The sequence below is a fragment of the Neofelis nebulosa genome, chromosome 5 (assembly GCF_028018385.1).
Source record: "Neofelis nebulosa isolate mNeoNeb1 chromosome 5, mNeoNeb1.pri, whole genome shotgun sequence".
NCBI classification, from domain to species: domain Eukaryota; kingdom Metazoa; phylum Chordata; class Mammalia; order Carnivora; family Felidae; genus Neofelis; species Neofelis nebulosa.
Window position 1 is genome coordinate 103,524,929 of NC_080786.1, and position 25,482 is coordinate 103,550,410.

The 25,482-nt window shown below is 37.9% G+C and overlaps 1 protein-coding gene and 1 pseudogene across 1 annotated transcript in view; both read left to right on the forward strand.

Annotated features, from left to right (window-relative positions):
- The window catches only part of MORC1 (MORC family CW-type zinc finger 1), a 165,242-nt gene that overhangs the window by 59,437 nt on the left and 80,323 nt on the right, over positions 1-25,482 (forward strand). Inside the window, exons 11-14 of the mRNA XM_058732533.1 lie at positions 702-772; positions 2,908-2,972; positions 6,012-6,155; positions 8,423-8,577. Coding sequence (XP_058588516.1) covers positions 702-772; positions 2,908-2,972; positions 6,012-6,155; positions 8,423-8,577 — 435 coding nt within the window. The remainder of the gene's footprint in view (positions 1-701; positions 773-2,907; positions 2,973-6,011; positions 6,156-8,422; positions 8,578-25,482) is intronic.
- On the forward strand, positions 11,246-15,870 carry LOC131513017 (ERI1 exoribonuclease 3-like; annotated as a pseudogene).

Here is a 25,482-nt window from a genome sequence, read left to right on the forward strand (position 1 = left end):
TCTCATTGTTGTTCATTCACTCAGCCAACATTAATTGTACCTTTATTCTGAGATATATACTGTTATAGCGTTGTAGGAATGACCACAATTAATTGAACTCCTGCCTCTAAGGAGCTTCATAACACATTTTTCTGTCTCTGGCTTTGTTGAATTATGACATATTAATTAAAGGTATGTTATTATATTTTTACTTATTATTATTTAATTTCTATTATTCCAAATACACACTTGGAACTAGATTGATATATATTAGAAACTCTGGTTGGCATGATGCCGAGTTAGATCATTTTCAAGACTAGCCTTATACCCACTTTGAGAAGGAATGTTCTACACATTCATTCCACCCCCCCCCCAAAAAAAAGGACAAAGCCATATTTTTCCAGCGATCCAAAAGCAAGGAGTAACTTTAATCTATATTTCACAGATTGTAGAGAGTTTTTAGTCAGCCGAACATTCAGTCATAACCCTTTAATTTGTAGGTATATAGTTATGCCCTGTCAATTATAATGTCTAAGAGGAAGCCCATTGTGGCTACCTGCACCTAGAATGTGTGAAAGCTGTGGAAAGAACATAGGATTTTCTGAGATTATTATTTGGAAGCCATTCCCACTTGTCCTGGTCATAATGAATATACACACTGCTCACTTAAAATTGATTAAAAGAACTTTCTGATGTTGTAATTATCTTGCTTCTGCTTCCAGCCGAACGTGTATTGAAACAAGCACAAATCACAGTAAACCAGCCTGACAGAACTTCTTTGTCTTCTGCCAAGGTATGACATATAGTCTTCCTAAATGGCCAAGTGTCATTTGCTTTTTCCTGTACACAGTTGTCTCTTATCATTTACTTCCTAAACTGATAAACACAGACAAGCTCCGAAGCTTAAGTTGATTTTAACCCAGGTAAACAGAGCAGAGGCATGCAGAGAAAGGAGAGGGTACTCAGCAGTGAGAGAAGGCTGAGTCTGAGCAAAGATGAGCAACGTGGGGTGAATTTGGAACAGTGGGGAAGAGCACTGCAGCTCATTTCTTTAAAATGAAAAGAAAAGTAATATGAGAAAGAGAGAAAATAATGAAAAACTAGCAGAAAAAAGCAGCCTATCAAGTTTCCTTGAAAATATCTTTTCAAATTATTGCTCCCTATGCACCTGAATAAATGGGAAAAGCAAGGAGAAGACTAATAAGCCATCCTTTTTTCTGGTGCTAGGAATTATGTGCTATAATTATGAATATTAATAACTACTTCCAGCTTACAAAGCTTTTTTCTTATGAGTTGCTCCACATAGTTCATAAACATTTTCTATAATCCTTGCAATGCACCCATGAGTAAGATAGGTTATAAAGAACTATTATTATTAATTATAATGCATGGCAACCAAGAAGAAGAATATTGCTTCAGGACATGTAGGTTTGTTTTTACCAAAAATGCGGTGCAAAGCTTTCTACCAGGGTAAATTATGAAGCAGCATTTTATTTACTTGCATATAAAAGGATAAATAGGTATATGGAGAAAAAAAATGTTTTACTTCACTTTTCCTTCATTCTCTTCTTCAGACTCAGTGTAGGAATCCTTTCCGTGATTCGCCCTTAAACTTTCAAGGACCAGGGCTGAGTTTGATAAAGAGCTCTCTCATATCAAATGGTCATGAATAGGGAATGAAATCAAAGAGTAGCACATGATAATGTCCCAAAGCTACCTATGGTCTTCCCAAAATTGTCTTACTTTTTTCTTTTCATTTATTATTTTAAAGTAAATGTAGACCTATCTTACTGTTATTGATTTTTAAAGAAAGGTTTAAGCTTTTTTTTATTTTGTCTCAAAGAAATCAATTTCCTTGGCTTTATGTATTTGAGAAACAAGAGAAGCAGATGCTTTTTAATGGGTCAGGACCTTTCTTTCTTCTTGCCTTAGGCTTACCTCTCATTGCCTCTTTGTGCTCTGAGTGCATTGACAGGAGGTGGGGGAGGGGGGGTGTCTCTGACCATCTTGCTTTGTTGCTGGGCAAAGAGAGCAAAGCAGAATGACCTTGGCTTTTGACCTCTTAAATTCCTCTAGGCAGTTGAGTGGTTGAATTTGAAGTGAAATACTTACAAATCAGTTACCATTTGCTTTTACTTTAAAGTCAGTGAAAATAATGTTCAGTCAGTGGTATATTCACCAAATGAGATGCCCATCTTTCACATCAGGTAGATGGAGCACATTAAAAATCTGTTATTATTTGTGAAATTAGAATAATGCATTATTTCTTTTCTGCCTGGTTAGAGTTAGTGTACTAGAGATAGGGCAGTGAATGAGCCAGTATATCAAATTTAGAGAAGACAAGAAAGACAGGTGGGCATTGGTAGTCAGGTACTCTGAAAGGGAGAAAGCCTAGGGATGGGATATCCTATAAAGGGAAAAGCTTGGGGAGTATCAAGGGTATCTGGAACTTGATAATAGAGAAGATGTTTTCTTATGGTGACTGACAAAAATTTTTAATAACTTTTTTTTTCTGAAAGATGCCACAGTACTTGATCATGTGATTTAGCATTTTGTTGTTGTTGTTGTTGTTGTTCTCACAAGCAAAAGTCAGAGTCTAGGTACATGGAATGACTTTTCCAAGCTTTTGTGTAGTTTGTGTGAAAGCCAGTGTGACATTACAGGGAGAAATAGCTCTTTAAAAGACAGAGAACATTGGATTATGTGCAAAAAGGGAACCATGGGCTAGGAGTTGGTGTGTCCCCCTAGCTATTAGAATGGAATAATTTATCAAGTATTTATTGTCTACCATTATACAATTGCATTAGGCAATGTGACCTATCACTGTTACCCTTGTGAAACATTTGGGTAATGGGATAATAAATATCAGCTCAGCTTTCATTAATTTAATAGAATTATGTTCTCTCCTAACCAAATGTACTTCTCCAGGATGTATTACAGAAAGCTTTGGAAGATGTTGAAGCAAAGCATACGATTCTTAAAGTGAAACAGAGGTAAGATGTAAGGTTTTCTGTTTGCCAGAATCCTCTGCACTTTGATAAAGCAAATTCTGATTTCTGAGGAGGCAGATTTGGCGGTTAATGTGATAACTTCTCTTTCTCAGCCTATGACATCTTATTGTATTAAGTGTAATATGGTCAAAATCCCCCAACCGCAAAATCAATGAAGGTATTTATAAAATATATATTTGCATGCATACATATGTTTACATAATATTAAAACTTCTGAATACAGGGTGAAAAATTAGCTCAGTGTCCTGTTGAAAAAGTGAACTCTGCCCAGAGGATCACCTGATAACTTTACTTTTTTTTTGCCCTTTGGCAGACACAGCCCTCTGGAGGGTTGGTTCTGGTTTCTTCTCTCTTCTAGTACTTGCATAAAATTTAAAATGTTTAGAAAATGTTTCAAATACATGTACCACATATATAGTTAAGATACAAATAGCAACCCTAAATTACAAAACCATTATTTACATTTGGAAGGTTGACTTGGTCTCCAGCTTGGGTGTTAAACAAGTTAAACTGAGAATAATCAGAGTTGTCTGGGTAAGGCCAGTCTTTGAAAACTGGGATAACTTTGAGAAACCAATTTTTAGGGAAGTACTACTAGTTTCCAGAATTATTGTTTGTGAACTATGAAGTGCTATATAACCATAACTTTCCTCAAACCTAAATTTGAACTGTTAACTATGCATTTATCAAAATAAGTACTAAATAAATCCATAGAAATCTATATTAAAAAACAAGGTCCTCTGGGGCGCCTGGGTGGCTCAGTCGGTTGAGCGGCCGACTTCAGCTCAGGTCATGATCTCACAGCTGGTGAGTTCGAGCCCTGCATTGGGCTCTGTGCTGACAGCTCAGAGCCTGGAGCCTGCTTTCGATTCTGTGCCTCCCTCTCTGTCTCTCTGCTCCTCCCCCACTCATGCTCTCTCTCTCTCTCTCTCAAAAATAAATAAACATTAAAAAAAAATTTAAAAAAAAACAAGGTCCTCTATTTTTTTAAAGTTTTTATTTAAATTCTAGTTAGTTAACATACAGTGTAACATGAGTTTCAGGTGTACAATAGAGTGATTCAACAGCTCCATTCAACACCTGGTGCTCATCACAACAGGTGCACTCCTGAATCTGTTTTACCCATTCCCTCACCCTCTTCACCCCTGGTAACCCTTAGTTTGTTCTCTATAGTTAAGAGTCTGTTTCTTCTTGGATGGTCTCTTTCTTTCTTTTTTTCATTGCTCATTTGTTTTGTTTCTTAAATGCCACATATGAATCAAAGAATATGCTATTTGTCTTTCTCTGAGTGACTTATTTCACTTAACATTATACTCTTGCTTCATCCATGTCATTGTAAATGACAATATTTCATTTTATATATATATATATATATATATATATATATATATATATATATATGTATATGGAATATATATATGTGTGTGTGTATATATATACATATATATACATGTATACATGTATATATGTATATATATATACATGTATATATATGGAATACTTCTTTCTCCACTCATCAGTCCATTTGATTTAGGCTATTTCTATAGCAAAGCCTTCTTTAAAGTCTTGAGAAAGAAAACTCTGGTTGACGAATTGTTTGTAGTTACATTTGTATGTATGAAGGGTGATCGACCTATATTTTATTAATAATAATGCCAGCTAGTTGGTATGAACTTTTTTTTATAGCAAAATGCTTTTATTACAAATTTGAAGACAGTCAGCATGCCATTTACTGTTGCAGAGTGATGCTGTCATATTCTGCAACATCCTGTTTTGGGGTCCCTTACATAGTCAGTATTCTTTTTTGTTGAAGAGTAAGGATTTAATATTGAGTACACATTTTTGAGAAAAAATGTGATTTGTATGTATTGAACCCAGCAAGTATGTGCTTTTAAAATGTATATGTTAATCCCAGTCAATAATTCCCTCATAAAGTCTAATGTGCCCTATATTATGTCCATGTAGAAGGGCTAATTAGGACTTTTTCTTTGTCCTTTAATGATAGATGTATTTAGCCAGTCCAGTAAGGATATTATGTCAGTTATAGTGGCATGTAGTTATAATTTGAAAAGAAAAAGCTGTGTTTGTGGAATGAGAACTACAAGATGGGTGGAGGGGAAGAATTATATTTGGTACCATTCTTGGTTGGAAAGGAAAATAACATTGGTGAGGCACCTAATCTGTTCCAGGTTTATACTTGACATTATATCTTCTAGTTCTCCTGACATCCCAAATGGCTAGGTAGGTATTCTTCCCATTTTTCAGATGAGACAGGAAGTTGAAGTGACTCATCCATAGTCACACGGCTGTTACAGAGATGAGTTTGTTTTTGAAGCCAAGCCTGTCTTTCCAGTTCTTATATTCAGGTGTTTTTCATAGCTCCAAGCAGCTTCCTGTTACTATGGTTGTTTCTCTCATATCCTGCTATGTCTCAATTTCTGCTTTTACACTTTTAATAGAAAAGTCACATAAAACATAATATTGCAAAACAGAGTAAGAAAAACAGGAGCTCATGTCTGTTGCCCTTGTAAACTTGGCTTTATTAACTTTGATTTTGGAGAAAGAGAAAGCTAAAGAGTATTTTTTGGCATAGTCCAATCTATATAGGATATTTAGAGGCTTGAGGACATGTTGAAAGTTAGAAATCACATCCAGGGTAAAAAATACTGAAATTTTAAAATAGTCAAATCATCATTTTTTAAAAATGTTGCGTGTTCCTATTAGTCCACTTAACATTTCACAAATCTTTTGGCATTTTCTAGTTCTTGTAAATTTAAGTTGGCAAAGCTGTTTTTTAATCTAGGAATGCTTGTGTTTGACTGGTATGGCCATCATGTTTATGCAAAATACTTGGCTACACAAAGATATTGAGTGTACCCACTAGGTTTTGCAAAATACCTGGGTATTTTACATTTAGTTCCTTTGATGTTTACCTTCTCAGTTTAATTATTAGCTGTTTGTAAACTATATATTTCTATCTAATAAAAACCTTTTTTTAAACTTTTCTAAATATAATGCTAGAGAATTAAAAAAAGCAAGGACTCTCTGCCTGTTCTTTGGAGTGAACATAGAAAATCGAAGCCAAGCTGGGATGTTCATTTACAGTAATAACCGCCTGATCAAAATGCATGAGAAAGTGGGCCCACAGTTGAAACTGAAGTCCTTGTAAGTATATTTTTGTTTTCAGAGGCATAGGCAGGATGAGGGAGGTTGCGGTAAGATTCTGTCTTTGGAGTTAGATGAGTGATTAATCATAATGGAAGCAGGTGTCCTGTCCTCCGTTCACCCTTCCCATCAATGCACAGGCATTAATATGCCTAATTTATAATATTGGCACAACTATATGCCTGCTTGAAGGAAAAGCACACTTGGGAAATTTTTCTAATACATTTCCTGAGAAACTTGATGTTTTACCATTTCTTGAACCATCTCCTCAGGTTAGGATTTTAATATTTTACCGATGTAAAAATAATACAAGCATAATAAGGAAATTTTAGGAAAGGAAAATCCATAGTCTTATAAAGCAACCCTGTTAACATTTTGTGCAACCTTTATGTATATGAGTTCTTGGCAGTTACCTGCTTGAGCATGTATTACTAACCCTTTCTAACCTATTTGGATTCCAGAGTAATACATTCTGGTGCTTTCCTGATGGTCCAAAACTCCATGTGCTGCTTTCATGAATTATGTAGACAGTCAGACAGGGTAATTGTGACCAGTAAAATGGATCAGGGGTCAAACAGAATTCTTGTGATTAATAGAATGGCTCAGGGGACCATTTTTCATCTTATTTCTCACTCTCTAGGAATTAGCAGTTCATTCATTTGTTCATTCAACAAACACTTGAACTGCAGTGTCATGTGCCAGGCACTGTACTAAGCTCTGCACACAAGATGGTGAAGACCTGCTACCCTCTGGCAAAGAACTTATAGTCCAGTGAAAGGAACAAGTATATAAATACGTATTTTTCATATTATGTGGCAACAGTAAGAATGATCTTTAAAAAAATTAGTTTATTCTCTTGCTTAAAACACCAATGGATATAGAATAGAACTGGTTACCATGGTCTTCCAGTGATCTGGCCTCTGCCTGGCGCTGTGATGGCCCACCCGTACCCACCCTTTCACTACATTCTCCTCGCACCAGCCAGCTTCCAGTGTATCACATATCCTAAGCTCACTCCTGTCTTACAGCCTTGGTTCTTGAACCTTCTGTCCTCAGATCTCCTTACTGCTGGTCTGGGTGTGTTACTTAGGCACTTACCTAAAGTCCCCTCCACAGGAATGTCTTCCTGCACTGTCTAATAAAGTCAGCCGCTGCCATTGGCCCCTCCCCCTTGTTACTCTGCACAAGTTATAGCACCTGCTTTGTTTTCCTCCTACCGCTTATCACCATCTGAAATGATCTGGTCACCCTTACTGCCTGTTACCCCTGAATAGAAGAGAAACTTTATAGACAGGGGCCTTCTTTTTCTTATTCAGTACTGTATTCCCAGTTTCTGGAATAGGATGCATCCATCCTGAACAGGGATGGATGGATGGATGGACAGATAGATGGATGAATATGTGCTACAGGCAAGCATGAGGTGCAAAAAAGAGCACTTGGGAAGAGTAGTAAACCAAACTGGGGGAAGTTGAGTCAGACTTCCTGGAAGAAATGATGCCCAAATTTAGGCTTAGAGAATGAATAGTTAAGGGAGGGCAGGGTGGCAGGGGAAAGTAGTGAAACACATGGTAAGGTAGCAGCACTACATTAGGAAGGCTTGATTTGTGTGCCTTGCTAAGGGCAGTTGGGAGCCTTGGAAGAACTAGACAACTGGATGTTCTTTCCCAAAACAGGGAAACCAAGCAGAATATTCTGTCACTAAGCAGAAATACCCTGGTTATATATATCGTAAGTTGCTAAAAATCTGAAAAACACTGAATTTATCCATCAGACTAACAGGCAGATACCTGTCACTTTCTAGGATAATCTGGCCCTTATGTTCCCTTAGTAGAATTCATTGAACACCCCATGGACCTCTGCAATGACAGGGAAGAACCCAACCTGCCATGAAATGAGGATGGAGAAATTGACTCTGGCCAGATCATGAAGAGGGTTATGTCAGTTTATTTCAGCAAAGCATTGTTAGCGGTGTCTCATGCTAAAACGCCTCCTCTTGCACCTTTAGGTTTGGAAAAAAAAGTCATGTTAATTTAGTAACAGTGCATTAGATTTTTTCTTTACTATGAGACCAAACACACCTACGATTACTACAGATTTATGTAACAAAATACAATTATATCATAAGTTGTTAAACTTTGACATGGTCCAGACCCAGTGAATAAATTTACGTGGAAAAAATTTTGATTTCAAAAGACCATGGCATATTTGCATTTTCTTTTTCCTGGGCTAAATTTTTCAGAATTTTTTAATGTATTTACTCTTCTTAGACTTGGTGCAGGCGTGGTTGGAATTGTTAATATACCCTTGGAGATCATGGAGCCATCCCATAATAAGCAGGAATTTCTCAATGTCCAAGAGTATAATCATCTGCTGAGAGTCATGGGGCAGTACTTGGTGCAGTACTGTAAGGACACCGGGATCAGTGAGTATTCAGTAGTCATAATAAGAGATAGTGGGGAATCAACTTGTGTAATTTCTTTAATTTGGAATGATTGCAGTGACCTAGACAACCAGTAGCCCAAAGCCCTGTAAAAGAGCTCTTTTTATTTATTAAAATAATAATAATAAAATAGGGCTCCTGGGTGGCTCAGTCGGTTAAGCGTCTGACTCATGGTTTTGGCTCATGTCTTGATCTCACTGTTCATGGGTTCAAACCCCTCATCAGGCTCTGAGCTGAGGGCACGGGGCCTACTTGGGATTGTCTCTCCCTCTCTCTCTGCTCCTCTCCTGCTTGTGTGTGTGCGCACTCCCTCTCTCTCAAAATAAGTAAAGAAGCTTTAAAAAATATAATAATAATAATATAATAATAAAAAATATGGGAAATGAGAAGGAAGCTGGTCTCAGAATCTTTCCCAGAATATTATGTGAAAAATAAAGCAGCAGATCAAAAACTTGTAAGAGGAGGGCAATGAGCAGTATTAGAGCTGATCGTGGAGGAAGGAAGCAGAAGTTTGCTTTGGGTAGGCCTCAGAGGCCATTCTAAGACTCTACTGTACAGGGGCACATAGTTCCTTACAGACCTGAGTAGCTCCCATAGCGCTGTTATTTCCTGCCATAGCATAATCACTGTTTACCCTGGATAATTGTGCATGTGTGTTAAACCTTGTTTTGTATAGCTAACAAGTCTTGAATATGTGAATTCAAAAAGAGTTCGATTAAACATCATTTAAATAAATACAATTGGATACTTAAGATAAACTTTGGTTGTCTGGGGAATTTGGCTTATTCAGACCACTTCAGTCTCCAGAGATACCTGAAAAATGAGATGGTATGCTGTGCATTAATGAAATAAACTTCCTTTAAGTTATGCAGACACAGGGCTTCGTTTATGGAAAAAAATAGACAGGCTACTGTGTATTTGTTCCATGATTTGCATGAAGTATGTATAATTCATGCATATCACAAATTATGTCTCTACCCTTGAGACAACTTAAAATCTTACTGCTCTCCTTGAGGTTATGATTTTAGAATATTTTCTTTTCTTTTGTACTCACTTCGCTTTGCCCTAAAATTTTCTTACAGCAGTGAAATAGAAAAGACTACAGGAAGTCAGGGGAGAAACATAGGAGTGTGAATAAAGGTGTGGGCACAGATTTCCTGCCAAAGCTGGATTTTCTTGTCATGGTCTAAAACCTTCTCTGAGTGTGCAGCATCAGCGTCATCTGAGAGCTCGTGAGAAATGCAGCATCTCAGACCTACTGGATGAAAATTTATGTGTTAGCAGTCATGGCCGTGATTTGTAGGCACGTTAGAGTTGGAGAGGCACTGCTCTGAAGAGTGCAGGAGCTACATGTCAGCACAGACGTACTTTGTCCACGTGTCTTTTTTTCTCAGAGCCATGTCTGAAGTTCTACTAAATGTAGGAATGAGTACCTTATTTGGTGGGTTATGCTTAAAGCTGTAGAAAACAGAAGGATATTCAGAGTGAGGTATAAATCCAGGATCTGCTGTCTGGTCCTCAAATGCTATCTCGGAATAGAAAAAAATGTTAAGCATTTGAAAAGTGTGTAACTCCTCCAATTCTCCTCATATGCTCTCTATAATCTCCCTTGCTCATCCTTGGACTAAGGAACGAAGCCCTCAGAAAGAGGCATGGAAATTCAAGGTGATAGGCATCATCTCCATCCAGCCCACACTTCCTCAGGACTGTCGTACTGAGTCCTGTTTCAGGGAGGGCTCTCTCGAAGCCCCTTTTCCTGCTGTGGGGGTGTCCTCCTAACAACTGTAATCTCAACTTCTGGGTGTCACTTGCCTGCTTCCCCCCACCCCTTGTGTAAACTCCCCATCTTTATCTCAACCTCATTTTTCAGAAATGTCTCAGTGGATATACCGAGATTCAAAATAAGTTGTTTCTATTTTAATTATTATTAGTGAATACCAGGTTGTTTTCCCGATTCCATGGCTGTCTACAAATTGATTTAGGGCTGGGGGCACTTTTACAAAAGATGTTCCTCTAGAAGGAAGTCAGGGAGTGGAGAAAGGATAGTGAGCATGTGTGTTTATTCACTTATCTGACAATCTCATCCCCAAACTTCCTTATTGAACTGAATCAAGTAATCAAGGTCAGAATTGGTAGTCTCAGGAACTGTGCTGAGGAGATCGACCTTGTGTACTCATTCCCACAGGAATAACCAAAGTCATCTAATGCTTGACTAATACTCTAAAAGCCAGTATTAGAGGGCACACAAATTTGATGAAAAGTACTTGGGTAGATTTTTGCCCTATAAATAAAAGATACAGTCTTTGTGTTTGCTATAAATCTGGTCTGTTTCTATAGAAAATTGGGGCCTTGTAAAAATCAAATCAGCAGAAAGGGAAATGACTTTGTGTCATTTATCAAATCTGCATTTATGTTTGGCACAGATGGTGCTGAGAACCTCGGAAATATTTTTCTGAGTCTGACCTCACCTCATTGTCCGCTACTGTGTTTTCTGAAGCGTTGTGCATCCTTATAGTGAAATGGAAACGTTAACCATCACCTGTTTGGAGTAGGGAAATAAAAAGAAGGAAAAGTTAGAGAGAAACAGCAAATGAAATTTGGGTTTGAACAGAAGCAATTACGTCAAAATTTATTACAAAACTTTGCCAGAATGGATCAGAATAGAGCTGATGTGCTAAGTGAAACCTGTGACATAATAAGCATCACCTTTCCTAGAAGAACTCAGACCATGAGGCCTCAGGTTGGCAAGGAGGCTAAAAATCATATAAGCCAGTCACCTCCCCGATGCTTTAATCCCTTCTACCCCACCCAGCCCTGCCCCAGGCAAGTGGACTGCCATTTTAAGCCTGAGTGGGGGTTTCCTCTGAAAGAAAAATGACTACTTCTTGAGGCAGCCCGTGAATCTCTGCACAGCTGTATTAGAAAATACATTTTAATATCAGAGCCAACTCTCTTTCTCACGTGTTGTTTCATTCACTCATCTGTGGTAGACATGGAGTGTTCTAGGACTGACAAGCCAGACATGTTCCAGCCTTTCTGGGAATTTGCAGTCTAGCAAGGCTACCATGATTTGACACTTAGAAGAAGGATTGGTGCCCAACAGAGAAGAATAGGTGCTGCAGACACCATTGCTCAAGAGCCAGAGAAGGCCCGGAGGAAGTGGTATTTCCCCAAGGATGAGAAGGAGTTAGCCAGGCCAACATCATTTTTCCCTCTTGGGGCCATGAAGGATAGGCCTAAAACCTTTCTAAATGACAGCCTTCTGAAGACAAGCTTTCTGTCTCTCTTCAGTCTTGTTTTATCCTAACATTTCCAAGTTCTGTTGCTGTTCTTGACTTGATATGGTGTTAAATATATTCACCATTTTCATGTTATACTCTATAAAGTGTGCTTGCCACCTAGACACAGAAATTTCAGATGAAACCCAGCCTTGAATAAAATGAGATCATCATCCCTTTCTTTTAAGTCATAATTCTGTTGATGAACCTAATACGTTAACTCTCAGTAAGCACATTATTGACCCTCAGTGTCTTTATTGCCAATTAGAAATCCCAATAAAATTTTTAATATGTATTCTTATTAAGCCATACATACATCTCTTATATTTTTTTTCCCCAGTGGTTTTGGACCTCAGAGTAGAATCATACATTTAGTCCTATTACATGCTGTCACCTTATTAAGCCCATCCTTTCATGTTATCACTACCTTTTTTGGAATCTAATGTTGACTTCTAATTAATATGCTGTTTTTCCAGATAAGTTTGGCCAATATTTTCTCTATGATTTCCTTTAAATCCTGTTGCATAGGAAGGAGAGGAAAATCAAACACTTGGCCTTCTACTGATGACCTCCCCTGAGGTAGAAATGAGATACTGGATAAAGGCAATTAATCAATTAAAATTCTTCCTAATTAGGCTATCACCTAGCTCATATCAATTTCTTGGTTTGTGTATAATTCTGAAAATGAGAGATAATATTTGTTAGGTGAATAGTTTCTTTAGAAAATAATGCTTACACCTTAGTTTGGGTTGCTATAGCAAAAATACTATAAACTGGTGGCTTATGAACAGCATAAATATATTTCTCACAGTTCAGGAGGCTGGAAATCCCAAGATCAGGGTCCCAGGATGGTTGGATTCTGGCAAGAGCCCTCTTCCAATTTGCAGACTGCTGACTTCCCCTGGTATTCTCACATGGTGGAAAGAGAGTGAGCTAGCTCTCTGGCCTCCCGTAAGGACACTATTCCCATCACGAGGGATCCACTCACATGACCTAGTCACCTCCCAAAGACCCCACTGCCAAGTACTATCACACTGGGATTAAATTTTCAGCATATGAATTTAGTGGGGATGCAAACATTCAGTCCATAACACTTTAGTAGGTAGATCTAGCTAGCTGCTCACGACAAATATTGTTTCTCTTATGCTGTACTTTAGTCTGTAAGATCTCAGAAAGGCACTACAAGAAAAATGAAATGCAACATTTCTGCTGGGGATACATGTTGAGTGAGGTCTATAAAAATATTGAAAGGTGAGACTATGAGAGAAGTTTGTTTGGAGATATAGATCCAGAAATAATTCATACCTCTTTTTTTATTCAGTTTTTGAAGTTACAGATTTTATGTATTCTATTTCATTTAAAAATATAATATTCTCAGTATCATATGTTATATTTTTAAATTTCTCATTTTGGTATTACAGACTGAATTGTTTTCTCAGAATTCATATGTTTTAGCCCTAACCCCCAGTATCTCAGAATGTGACTATATTTGGAGACAGAGCCTTTGAAGAGGTGATTAAGTTAAAAAAGAGGCCATTAGAGAGGACCCTAAACCAGTCGGACTGGTCTCCTTATAAGAAGAGGGAATTTGGACAGAGGGACTCCAGGGATGGGTGTGTGCAGAGAAAAGACGATGTGAGAACACAGCAAGAAGGTGGCCATCTGCAAGCCACGGAGACAAGACTCACAAGAAACCAGACTTTCCCACGTCTTGAAGTTGGACTTCTAGCCTTTACAACTATGAGAAAATAAGTTTCCATTGTTTACGCCACCCAGTCTGTTTTTGTTGTTGTTGTTGTTGCTGCTGTGGCAGTCCTAGCAAACTAATATATACGGGAGATTATAAAATTGGACAGAATTAAAGAGAATATTATAATGAAACCTATGAATGCATCATCCACTCTCAACAGTTGTCAATTCCTGGGCAGACAAGTTTCATTTATATTCCCACCTACTCTTCAACAACTAGATTATGAAGAAGATTCCAGACATTATATAATTATATTAAATGGATTTATCATGTATTTTTGAAAGAACTCTATTTAAAAACATAACAATACAAAAACACCTAAAATTATCAATACTTTCTTAATAGCATAAAATATCCAGTCTGTTGTTACATTTCTAAGTATCTGCTGTCATAATATAACTCATAGTCCCTCTTAACCATCCTCATATTTCTTTTTCTCTCTTGTTTTTCCTTGAAATTTATTTGTAAGAAAAACTGGGCCGGTTGTTTTGTAGTTTTCACATATAAATTTTGCTCGCTGCATTACTGGGTGTGGTTTAACAGCTTCTTTCATTCTGTTAATTTTTTTGCAAAGTGGTAGAATCTAGCAGCTTGGCCAAGTTTAGATGTGGTGTTTTTTGGTTTGGTTGGTTTTTGTCAAGATGCTTCATAGGTAGTAGTGTGTTCTACCATCAGGTTGCCTGGGTCTCTCTCTTTTTTAATGACATTAGCAGTTAATAATCAATGCTCAGATCCATTAGGAGTTCCAGAATCTTCTGTTCTATCATATTTTTATCACTCATTAGCTCTCATACTTCTAAAACTTTTTTCATCTTCCACTTGGTCACCTAAGTTAGTTTGTAATTTTACTATTTGACAGGAGCAACAGAAATCCATACTTGATGAGAGATAAAATTAAAACAATAAAAAATGATATAGACATTTGCCTGACTTGTATGGCATGAATATGTACTCTGTTTAAAATCATTACTTCATGCCAGCTCTCAGCAAATAACAGGATGGTTCAGGAGTTCATTGGATTGATTTCTGTTTAAAAAAAATCACATTCTTAGATTTAATCCATTTACAATGCTTTCACCTGGTAATTGAAATTATCACCATTGACAGTACTTATGCTTCCTTTTCTTTCTGACTGCACTTATATTATTATCATGATAATGACATTTTTTGCATCTACAATGAATTTTCATGCTAAAATATCTCAGAGGATCTCACCTATATTGCAAATAAAATACTAAAAAGTCTAGTACTCTTCTTTTTCTGGAATTAAATACACTCTTATTCTTACAGTCTGATTTCCCCTGCCATACCAGAAGCAAGACCTCAGTCTGCTTATGTGTGCCTAGTAAAGAAGAGTAGGTTGCATCTTAATGACTGAATTTAAAACAATGCAGTAAGAATTAAACGTAAGTTGTATTGGGGCACCTGGGTGGCTCGGTTGAGCTTCCGACTTCAGCTCAGGTCACGATCTCGCGGTCCGTGAATTCAAGCCCCACATCAGGCTCTGGGCTGATGGCTCAGAGCCTGGAGCCTGCTTCTGATTCTGTGTCTCCCTCTCTCTCTGCCCCTCCCCTGTTCGTGCTCTGTCTCTCTCTGTCTCAAAATAACTAAATGTAAAAAGAAAAAAAAAAAATTAAAAAACAAACAAAAAAAACATAAGTTGTATTAACAAAAAAAAGTAGATTGAATGGCCAGGGTCAGAGTATGTGGAGGAAATCATCGAATTCCTCATGCTGAAGCTAAAAGGTCAGACTGTGGAGATTGACCAGGTCCAGCCCGTGGTCCATCCACAGTTTACTCCCTTCCGTACAGAGAGCTCTCAGGGATTATTCGAGCCACAGTGGGTGGTTAGCCCAGCCTGCAACAAGTGCTGGAGAGGGTCAGTGAGTGGATGGAGAAAGAAGGCCTCTTAGATCCAAACGTCAGATCAGTTTTGTCACCCGTGGAGGATGGGACTTGAAAGTCACGCTTCTGGGCCGGTGCCAGTACTTGAGCTTGCCAATGGCAGATTACTTCCAGCAGCGGGTTAATCTGAAAAAGGCTTACACCTTCACCGTAGGCTGCTGGCCCAACAATGGACTTCTAGACATAAACAGACATAGACATACAGGCAGGGCCCATGGCAGCACTGATGACTGCAAGAACATTGCCAACATCATGGAGACACTTGCATATCAAGGGGTCATTGTCAATAGATATCAGACCCATTCTGTTTGGCTAAGGACAGGATGGGGCAGGACAGGGTAGATGCTTGGCCCAGCCCCCAATCCTTCTTTCCCTCACCAGAGAGGAAAAGGGAGAATGGCGTAGCTCTATGTCCAGAGTGGCCCCAGCCTGCTCTGTGGGCTTGTGCCTTGGGTAAGGGCTTGGTCACTTGGCCCCTCTGGAGCAGACACTTTGTGTCCCCTATCCTTTCCCCTCAACCTCAGTCCAGTATTAGCCCCTCCCATTGTGGGCATGGACTTGAGGGACCCAGGTACTTACTGCCTCCTCCCTGGTACACAGGCTTCTACTGGGGCCACCAAGGCCCCCCGCTGGGCCTCCTCCCATCTGTAGTGCATGGTGTGTGGTGCCCCTGGGCTCCAGGACAGATCAGGCCCTACCTTGTGTCTACCCCCATCCCCACTGTGAACGTGCCACTAAATAAAGTTGGGGAAACGAGAAAAAAGAAAAGTAAGTTTGAATCTTTAGATTTTTGAGAACATTAAGTCAGTGGGCTTTGTATATGTCTGACTAAAGTGAGTCCTGGTAGAAAGATAAACTTACTAACCCAGATATTGAGGAGAATGAGCTGGCTGACTGGGCTATATTGCCCATAATGACACATAACTCCAGGAATATACTTTAGGTTAGATTCCTATGTCTAATGTTAATTTCCCCATCATAGAGGGGATTAAAAAAGCTGAGTATATCCAAAGAAAAGCATTGAAAATAGTTAACAAAAACATAACTTAGAAAGTAAAAGTTATTTCTTCTTGAGGGAAGAAACAGAAGAAACCTAACTTTTCTCAGTTTTGTTTTTGAAGGCTTGTTGTCATAAGGCTTCTGACCCTCTTCCTTCTAGTACTCAGTGCACAGAATGGTATGTTTCTAAACTAGGAGCCAGAGAGTCCTAGGGGATTTTAGAGTATTATTTGGAATGTTTGAATTCCTGTCTACCAATAATTGTCTAAAATGGCATTATACCTCACACATCCATATGCTACAGGTTTTTTTTTTTTTATAAATTTTTTAAATATTAATTTATTTTGAGAGAGAGGGAGAGAGCATGAGCAGGGGAGGGGCAGAGAGAGGGAGACACAGAATCTGAAGCAGGCTCTAGGCTCTGAGCTGTCAGCACAGAGCATGACGCAGGGCTCGAACCCATGAACCATGAGATCATGACTTGAGCCCAATTTTGGATGCTTAACCAACTGAGCCACACAGGCACCCCTACAGTTTTTCAAACATGTATAGATGTAGTTGTGTGTAGTAAAATACAGAATCACACAGAAGTGTTATTGAATTCAGTTTTCTTTTTCATCATGTATTTTCTCAGTTTGGGGGGTAGTGTTCTGAAATTATTTTGCAGCTTGAGGAGATCCTCATGGGAAGGAAAGCACTGATACGGAACGAGAGGAAATGATGCTGTGTTGCCAGGTGAAGGTAGTGAAGTTGACACTTCCAGGGAGTTGGACCAATTCCTCGGATTCCTGGAGCTTTGCCCTGGAACCTACTGTGCTCACAGTAGAGTGAAGTGGAAACATTCTGGCTGTAGCTGCCACTTACTTTTGCCACTGACTGTCCCCATAAAGTAAGACTTGCCCAACCCACTTCACACCAGCCAGAAGACCTGAGAGAGAATGGGGCCGTAAGCACCTTCGCCACCACTGAAGACATCTTGCTTTGCTGTCCTTCAATTCAAATAGAGTACTTGGAAAACTGGATACGTAGCAGCTCTCATATGTGCCCCACAGATTCTCTAAGCCGTAATGGCAGTTCTTCCTTCTAAGTGGCCATTGGCTTCATGACCCTTCATAAGAGCATACAGGTATCACTTCCAGCTGATTGGAGTTGGCCTTTTCGTTGAAACCAGTTTGCCATCCCTGAGAGATTCCATCAAGAATATAAATGATCAGCAGTTACATATGATCAGCTTACAAAAGGTCTGATACCTAACTTAGCTAAGAATGAGGGGTAATGATGAACAGGACAGTTTCAACAGAGCTGGAGGCATGATTTACAATATCCAGAGGATAGATATGTAATTTCTGTCTCAGGAGATCTTTAAAAATAGAATATAATCATCTGTTTAGTTGCAGAACTACCTGAAGTCAGAGACTTGATAAGCACCTTCATCTCATGATTTTCCTGGTGCTTTGATTTCATAACTGTTTTAGCCTTCCTTATTTTGATTGAAACCATCAAAGCTTTGCTTTGGTAGCTTATTACTGAATTTTATTACTTCTCCTCTTGGCTAATTGATTCCCTGGATGTCTTTGTACATTCTATGAATAGATATGAAACTGACATCTAGGAGAGTGTAACATTTCTTTTTAAGAGGCACAGTCTTTGTGAAACTGCTCTTTTAGTTACTGGTGTTTGGCAAATGTTTAGTAAGTTATTGTGGCAGTTCCCATTATTTTTCCTGAGTTTTAAAAGTCTCCTGAAAAATTAACCAGATTAATTTAAGCATTAGAAATCTTCTGAATAAAGGACCCCATACATAACTAGCAGTAAATTAAATTTTCAGTTTTCTCAGATACTTGTTCTAGAAATTAGGACTTTAATTCTGTGTGCATTAATTCCTAATTATTTTACCGATTTAATAAGCTTGTTGATTATTCAAACAAAAATCTCAAGATATGTATTGTTTTATAATTTTGAATATCACCTGTATGCTTGCAGCCATTTCCTGTTTACAAAGTAAACTGAATTTTTTGATCGGAATACCTTAAGGATATTCAAATGATATAATTTTCGAATTAATAAATTTTTAGTTTTCTTCATAGTACTCTTTATAGGTGGGTAGAAATATTTAAGATACATTTTTAAAAATCAAGTAATTTCCAAATTTTGAAATTCCAGCTCTTTTAATTGACTTCTGGATGAAAGGGCCATTAAATCCTCATTAAGATACATTAACAATAACATCAGTTATTAAAACAACATATGTAACCAAATGCCCATAATTATATACCATATCACTAGTCAAGACTAACCTGATTTAATGAATTATTATTATTATTAATTTTATTATTTCTTGCCAGACTAGATAGATAAGGATTTTTTTCCAGCTTTATTGGGGTATAATTGACCAAAAAATTGTGGATACTTAAAATGTACAATATGATGATTTGATATACATATACATTATGAAATATTTACCATAATCACGTTAATTAGTGCATCATTCACCTCACACAGTTGTCTTTTTTGTATGTGTGGAGTTAGATTGCTTAAGATCTACTCTCCTCACGAATTTCAAGTATACCCTTCAGTACTAACCACAGGCACCATGCCATACCTTGGATCCTCAGAACTTACTGATCTTATTAGTGAAAGCTTGTGCCGTGTGACCAGCATCTCCCTATTTCCCCTACCCTACAGCCACTGACAACTACCATTCTACTTTCTGTTTCTATGAATTCAACTTTCTTTTTTTAGATTTCTATATATGAAAGATACCATATACTGTTTGTTTTTCTCGGGCTTATTTCACTTAGCATAATGACCTTCATGTTGCAAATGGCAGTATGTCCAACTGTTTATGGCTGGATAATATTCTATCTATCTATATAATCATATTTTCATCTATCAATGGACATATAGGTTTCCATATTTCTATATCTTGGCTATGCTGCAGTGAACGTGATATTGAAGATCTCTTTAAGACACTGATTTCATTTCCTTCAGATATATGTCCAAAAGTGGGATTTCTGGGTCAGATAGTAGTTCTATTTTTAATATTTTGAGAAACCTCCATACTGTTTCCCATAATGGTTGTACCAATTTACATTCCCACCAGCAGTGCTTGAGACTTCCCTTTTCTCCACCTTCTCATCAACACTTGTATCTCTTCTTTTTTTTTTTTAAAGTTAAGCTTTTCTTTTTTTAATATGAAATTTACTGTCAAATTGGTTTCCATACAACACCCAGTGCTCATCCCAACAGGTGCCCTCCTCAATTCCTATCACCCACTTTCCCTTCCCTCCCACCCCCCATCAACCCTCAGTTTATTCTCAGTTTTTAAGAGTCTCTTATGGTTGGGCTCCCTCCCTCTCTAACTTTTTGATAATAGCCATCCTACAAGGTGTGAGATTATATATTGTGCTTTTGATTTGCATTTCCCTGATGATAAACACCTTTTCAAGTACCTTTGGCCATTTGTATATCTTTGTTGTAAAACTGTATATTCAGGTCTTTTGCCCATTTTATTATCAGAGTGTGGGTATGTATGTATGTGTTTATTGCTGTTGGATTGTATGAGTTCCTTGCATATTTTAGATATTAACCCTTTATTAGATATATGGTTTGCAAATATTTTCCCCTTTCTGTATGTTGCCTTTCGTTTTGTTGATTGTTTTCTTTGCTGTATAGAAGCTTTTCTGTTTGATGTAGTCCCATTTGTTTTTTGTTTTCTTGTTATTTGTTTGCTTTTGTTACCTTTGCTTTTGGTGTTGTATCCAAAACAGACTAATCTCAAGAAGCTTTTTCCCTATGTTTTCTTTTAGGATTTTATGGTTTCACGACTTAAAGTTAAGTCTTTAATCCATTTTGAGTTAATTTTTATATCTAGTGTCAGGCCCAGTTTCGTTTTTTTTGCATGTGGATATCTAGTTTTTCCACTGCTTTATATTGAAGAGACTCTCCTTTCCCCATTGTGTGTTCTCAGTGCACTTGTCAAATATTAGTTGATCATATATGGGTGGGATTTATTTCTGGGCTTTCTGTTCTGTTCCATTGGTCTATGTGTCTGCCTCTATGCCATTACCATACTGTTTTAAATACACAGCTTTGTAATATGTTTTGAAATCAGGAAGGCTGAGGCATCCAGCTTTGTTCTTCTTTTTCAAGATAGTCTTGGTTATTTGAGGTCTTCTGTGGTTCTATACAGATTTGGAGATTGTTTCTTGTACTTCTTTTGTATTGATTCTGTAGATTGCTTTGAGTAGTATGAACATTTAAAAAATATAAATTCATCCAACCCAACAACAGGGGTTATTCTTCCTTTATTTGGTATCTTTTCAATTTCTTTCATCAGTGTCTTACAGTTGTCAGTGTATTGGACATTTCCCTCCTTGGTTAAATTTAATCTTAAGTATTATTTTTTAAAAAATATAATTTATTGTCAAGTTGGTTAACATACGGTGTATACAGTGTGCTCTTGGTTTTGGGGTAGGTTCCCGTGATTCATTGCTTACCTACAGCACCCAGTGCTCATCCCAACAAGTGCTCTCCTCAATGCCTATCACCTCTCAGATTGTTCTCTGTGTTTAAGAGTCTCTTATGGTTTGCTTCTCTCTCTGTTTGAAGCTATTTTTTCCCCTTACTTTCCCCCATGGTTTCTGTTAAGTTTCTCAAGTTCCACATATGAGTGAAAACATATGATATCTGTCTTTCTCTGACTAACTTATTTCACTTAGCCTAAGTTCCATCCACATTGTTGCAAATGGCAGGATTTCATTCTTTCTCATTGCCAAGTAGTAATCCATTGTGTATATAAACCACATCTTCTTTATCCATTCATCAGTTGATAGACATTTGGGCTCTTTCCATAATTGGGCTATTGTTGAAAGCACTGCTATAAACATTGGGGTACATGTGCCCCTATGAATCAGCATTCCTGTATGCTTTGAATAAATTCCTAGTTGTGCTATTGCTGGGTCATAGTGTGGTTCTAATTTTAATTTTTTGAGGAAACTTCACACTGTTTTCCAGAGCAGCTGCACCAGTTTGCATTCCTACCAACAGTGCAAGAGGGTTCACATTTCTCCACATCCTCGCCAACATCTGTTGTTTCCTGAGCTGTTAATTTTAGACACTCTAACTGGTGTGAGGTGGTATCTCACTGTGGTTTTTATTTGTATTTCCCTGATGATGAGTGACGTTGAGCATCTTTTTATGTGTCTGTTGGCCATCTGGATGTCTTCTTTGGAAAAGTGTCTGTTCATGTCTTCTGCCCATTTCATCACTGTGTTATTTGTTTTTTGGGTGTTGAGTCTGGTAAGTTTATGGATTTTGGATACTAACCCTTTATCCAATATGTCATTTGCAAATATCTTTTCCCATTCCATTAGTTGCCTTTTAGTTTCGTTGATTGTTTCCTTTGTAGTGCAGATGCTTTTTATCTTGATGAGGTCCCAGTAGTTCATTTTTGCTTTTATTTCCCTTGCCTTCAGAGATGTGTTGAACAAGAAATTGCTGTGGCTGAGGTCAAAGAGGTTGTTGCCTGCTTTCTCCTCTAGGGTTTTTATGATTTTGTGTCTCACATTTAGGTCTTTCATCCACTTTGATTTTATTGTGTATGGTGTAAGAAAGTGGTCCAGTTTCATTCTTCTGCATGTTGCTGTCCAGTTCTCCCAGTACCATTTGCTAAAGAGACTGTCTTTTTTCCATTGGATACTCTTTCCTGCTTTGTCAAAGATTAGTTTGTCATATGTTTTTGGGTCCAATTCTGGGCCTATGTGTCTGTTTTTGTGCCAATACCATACTGTCTTGATGATGATAGCTTTGTAGTAGAGGGTAAAGTCCAGGATTGTGATGCCTCCCACTTTGGCTTTCTTTTTCAACATTACTTTGCAAATGGGAAAGTTTTCTTAATTTCTCTTTATTATCTCTTTCAGTTCATTGTTAGTGGCAGAAAAGCAACTGATTTTAGTATGTTGGTTTTGTATCCTTTGATTTACTGAATTTTTTTTTTGATGAGTTCTAACACTTTTTTGGGGGGAGTATTTAGATTTTCCATTTATACTATCATGTCATCTGCAAACCAGATTTTTTTTTTTTTTTTTTTACTTATTCACTTCTGATTTGAATGCTGTTTATTTTTTTCATATCTAATTGCTCTGGCTAGGACTTCCAGTACAACATTGATTAGAAGTGGTGAGGGTAGTCATCCTTGTCTTTTTCCTGATTGTGAAGAAAAGATTTTAACTTTTTGCTATTGAATATGATATTATATTAGCTGTTGGCTTGACATAATGGTCTTCATTGCGTTGAGGTACATTCCTTCTAAACCTAATTGGTTGAGAGTTTTTTTTGTTTTGTTTTTTTTTAATTTTTTTTTCAACGTTTTTTATTTATTTTTGGGACAGAGAGAGACAGAGCATGAACGGGGGAGGGGCAGAGAGAGAGAGGGAGACACAGAATCGGAAACAGGCTCCAGGCTCCGAGCCATCAGCCCAGAGCCTGACGCGGGGCTCGAACTCACGGACCGCAAGATCGTGACCTGGCTGAAGTCGGACGCTTAACAGACTGCGCCACCCAGGCGCCCCTGGTTGAGAGTTTTTATCGTGAAAGGATATTGAATTCTGTCAATGTTCTTTTTTTTTTTTAATTGAAGTGTAGTAGACAACTTAACTTCGATTGCATACAAAAGCTCTACCCTGTTACTCCCTTTCCCCGCAAACATTATTTGCTTTTTATTTCACAGTTCACATGTTTTAAATATTGTGTATCCATTAAGAAATTATTATAGCTATAGTTATCTTTAATACTTTTGTCTAACTCTTATAATAGAGTTAAATGATTTATACACCACCATCATAGTATTAGAGCATTCTGAATCTATATACATATTTTACCAGTGAGTTGTATATTTTCATGTTTTCAAGTTACTAAAATAGTGTCCTTTCATTTTAGCTTGAAGAATTCCCTGTAGCATTTCTTGTTACAGCAGGTCTACTGGTAATGAAATCCCTCAGCTTGTGTTTCAGAAATTCTAGGCATCTCCTTAATTTCTGAAGGACAGCTTTGCTGGGTAAATTATTCTTGGTTGGTAGGTCGTGGTGTTCTTGTCATTTTTTTCAGCACTTTGATTATATCATCCCACACTCTCGTGGGTTGCAAAGTTTCTCCTAAAAAATCCACTGATAGCCTGGTGGAAGTTCCCTTTTATGGGAGCAATTTTTTTTCAGGGATATCTGTATAAATCTCTACAGACTGAATAATACATAAAAGAAAATAGAAACTGACATGATAAGGGGCACCTGGGTGGCTCAGCCGGTTAAGCATCTGCTTTCAGCTCAGGTCATGATCTTGCTATTCGTGAGTTTGAGCCCACATTGGGCTCCGTGCTGACAGTTCAGAGCCTGGGGCCTGCTTGGGATTCTGTGTCTCCTTCTTTCTCTGTCTCTCTCCTGCTCATGCTCTGTCTCTCTCTTTCTCAAAAAAAAAAAAAATTAATAAACATTAAAAAAATTAAAAAAAAAAAAAGAAACTGACATGATAGGGTTCCTCGTACTGCCAATCTCTGGCTTGCTTAATCCCGTTGATGAAGCATCTGCCTAGTCTTCAGTGTCCAGTCCTTGGAAACTGGTTTTAATAACATGTTGTAAGTTGTACATGTTTGAGTAGTTTCTATCTGAAGAAAAGTTGAAGTTCTGTTGAGAGTTAGAAAACGCCATTTCTGACCCTGAGTGAATAACTCTAGTTGTTTTCTTTGTCCTGATATCTACTCTACTAGTGTGTCTTCTATCAGGCCTGGTCATGATGTTTGGGCTACTGAATGTTCTATGTTTTGCTTTGATCACCAGTTATTCTTCAGTATTATTTAGTCTTATAAGTAAACATTAAGCTCTGTGTGTCTGCCTCTGAAAACAAGATCCTAACATAGCCACTGTCTTCAAGGATTTCACTCTCTAGAGGGAAAAATAGGCATAGAGTAAACTAAAATGTAATACGTAGGTGTTAAAGAGTGGTATGATCACATAAACAAATAAACATCGATTTTTTTTTTTTTTAAGGGACACCTGGATGGCTCAGTCAGTTAAGTGTCCGACTCTTGATTGTGGCTCAGGCTGGATCTCATGGTTTGTGGGTTCAAGCCCTACATCGAGCTCCATGCTGATAGTGCAGAACCTGCTTGGGATTTTGTTTCCCTCTCTCTCTGCCCCTCCCCTGCTTGCTCACTCTCTCAAAATAAATATGTAAACATTTTTAAAAATTTTTAAAAAAAAGAGTGGTGTATCACAGATTATCCTCCTACCCTTGAGAGGTGTGTGCCGGTGTTTCTAACATCCTAGTAGCTTCACAAACCTTAGAATATTTATGTTGGGGTTCATGGTTGATACTTGTTATAGAAGTGAGTTGGGCTGTGTTAACTGTGTTCAGTTAATGTTTCAGGGAGAGACATTATTTCACCTTCATTTTAAACCATAACAGCATATCAATAACATATTTTGTCAAGATTAGAAGCAACATTTTTTGAGGGCTTGTTACGTGCAGGATGCTGACCTCTGTGTTGAAGGCATGCAAAGTTATAAAGCACAACTTCTCCTTTCAAAAGGTACAGCCTCCTTGGGGAAGCAATATTTAAAGAGAGGACAAATATAATGCAGCAGCAGCTTAAACTTCTGCAGAGTGCTGTAGGTTTAAAAAAAATTTTTTTTAATGTTTATTATTTTTTTTTTTTTGAGAGAGAGAGACAAAGTGTGAGTAGGGGAGGAGCAGAGAGAGAGGAAGACACAGAATCCGAAGCAGGGTCCAGGCTCTGAACTGTCAGCACAGAGCCTGACGCGGGGCTCGAACTCACGAATGGTGAGATCGTGACCTGAGCCAAAGTTGGACACTCAACTGACTGAGCCACCCAGGTGCCCAGAGTGCTGTAGTTTTTAACACACCTTCACGTTTATTCCTTATGATAACCCTGTAAAGCAA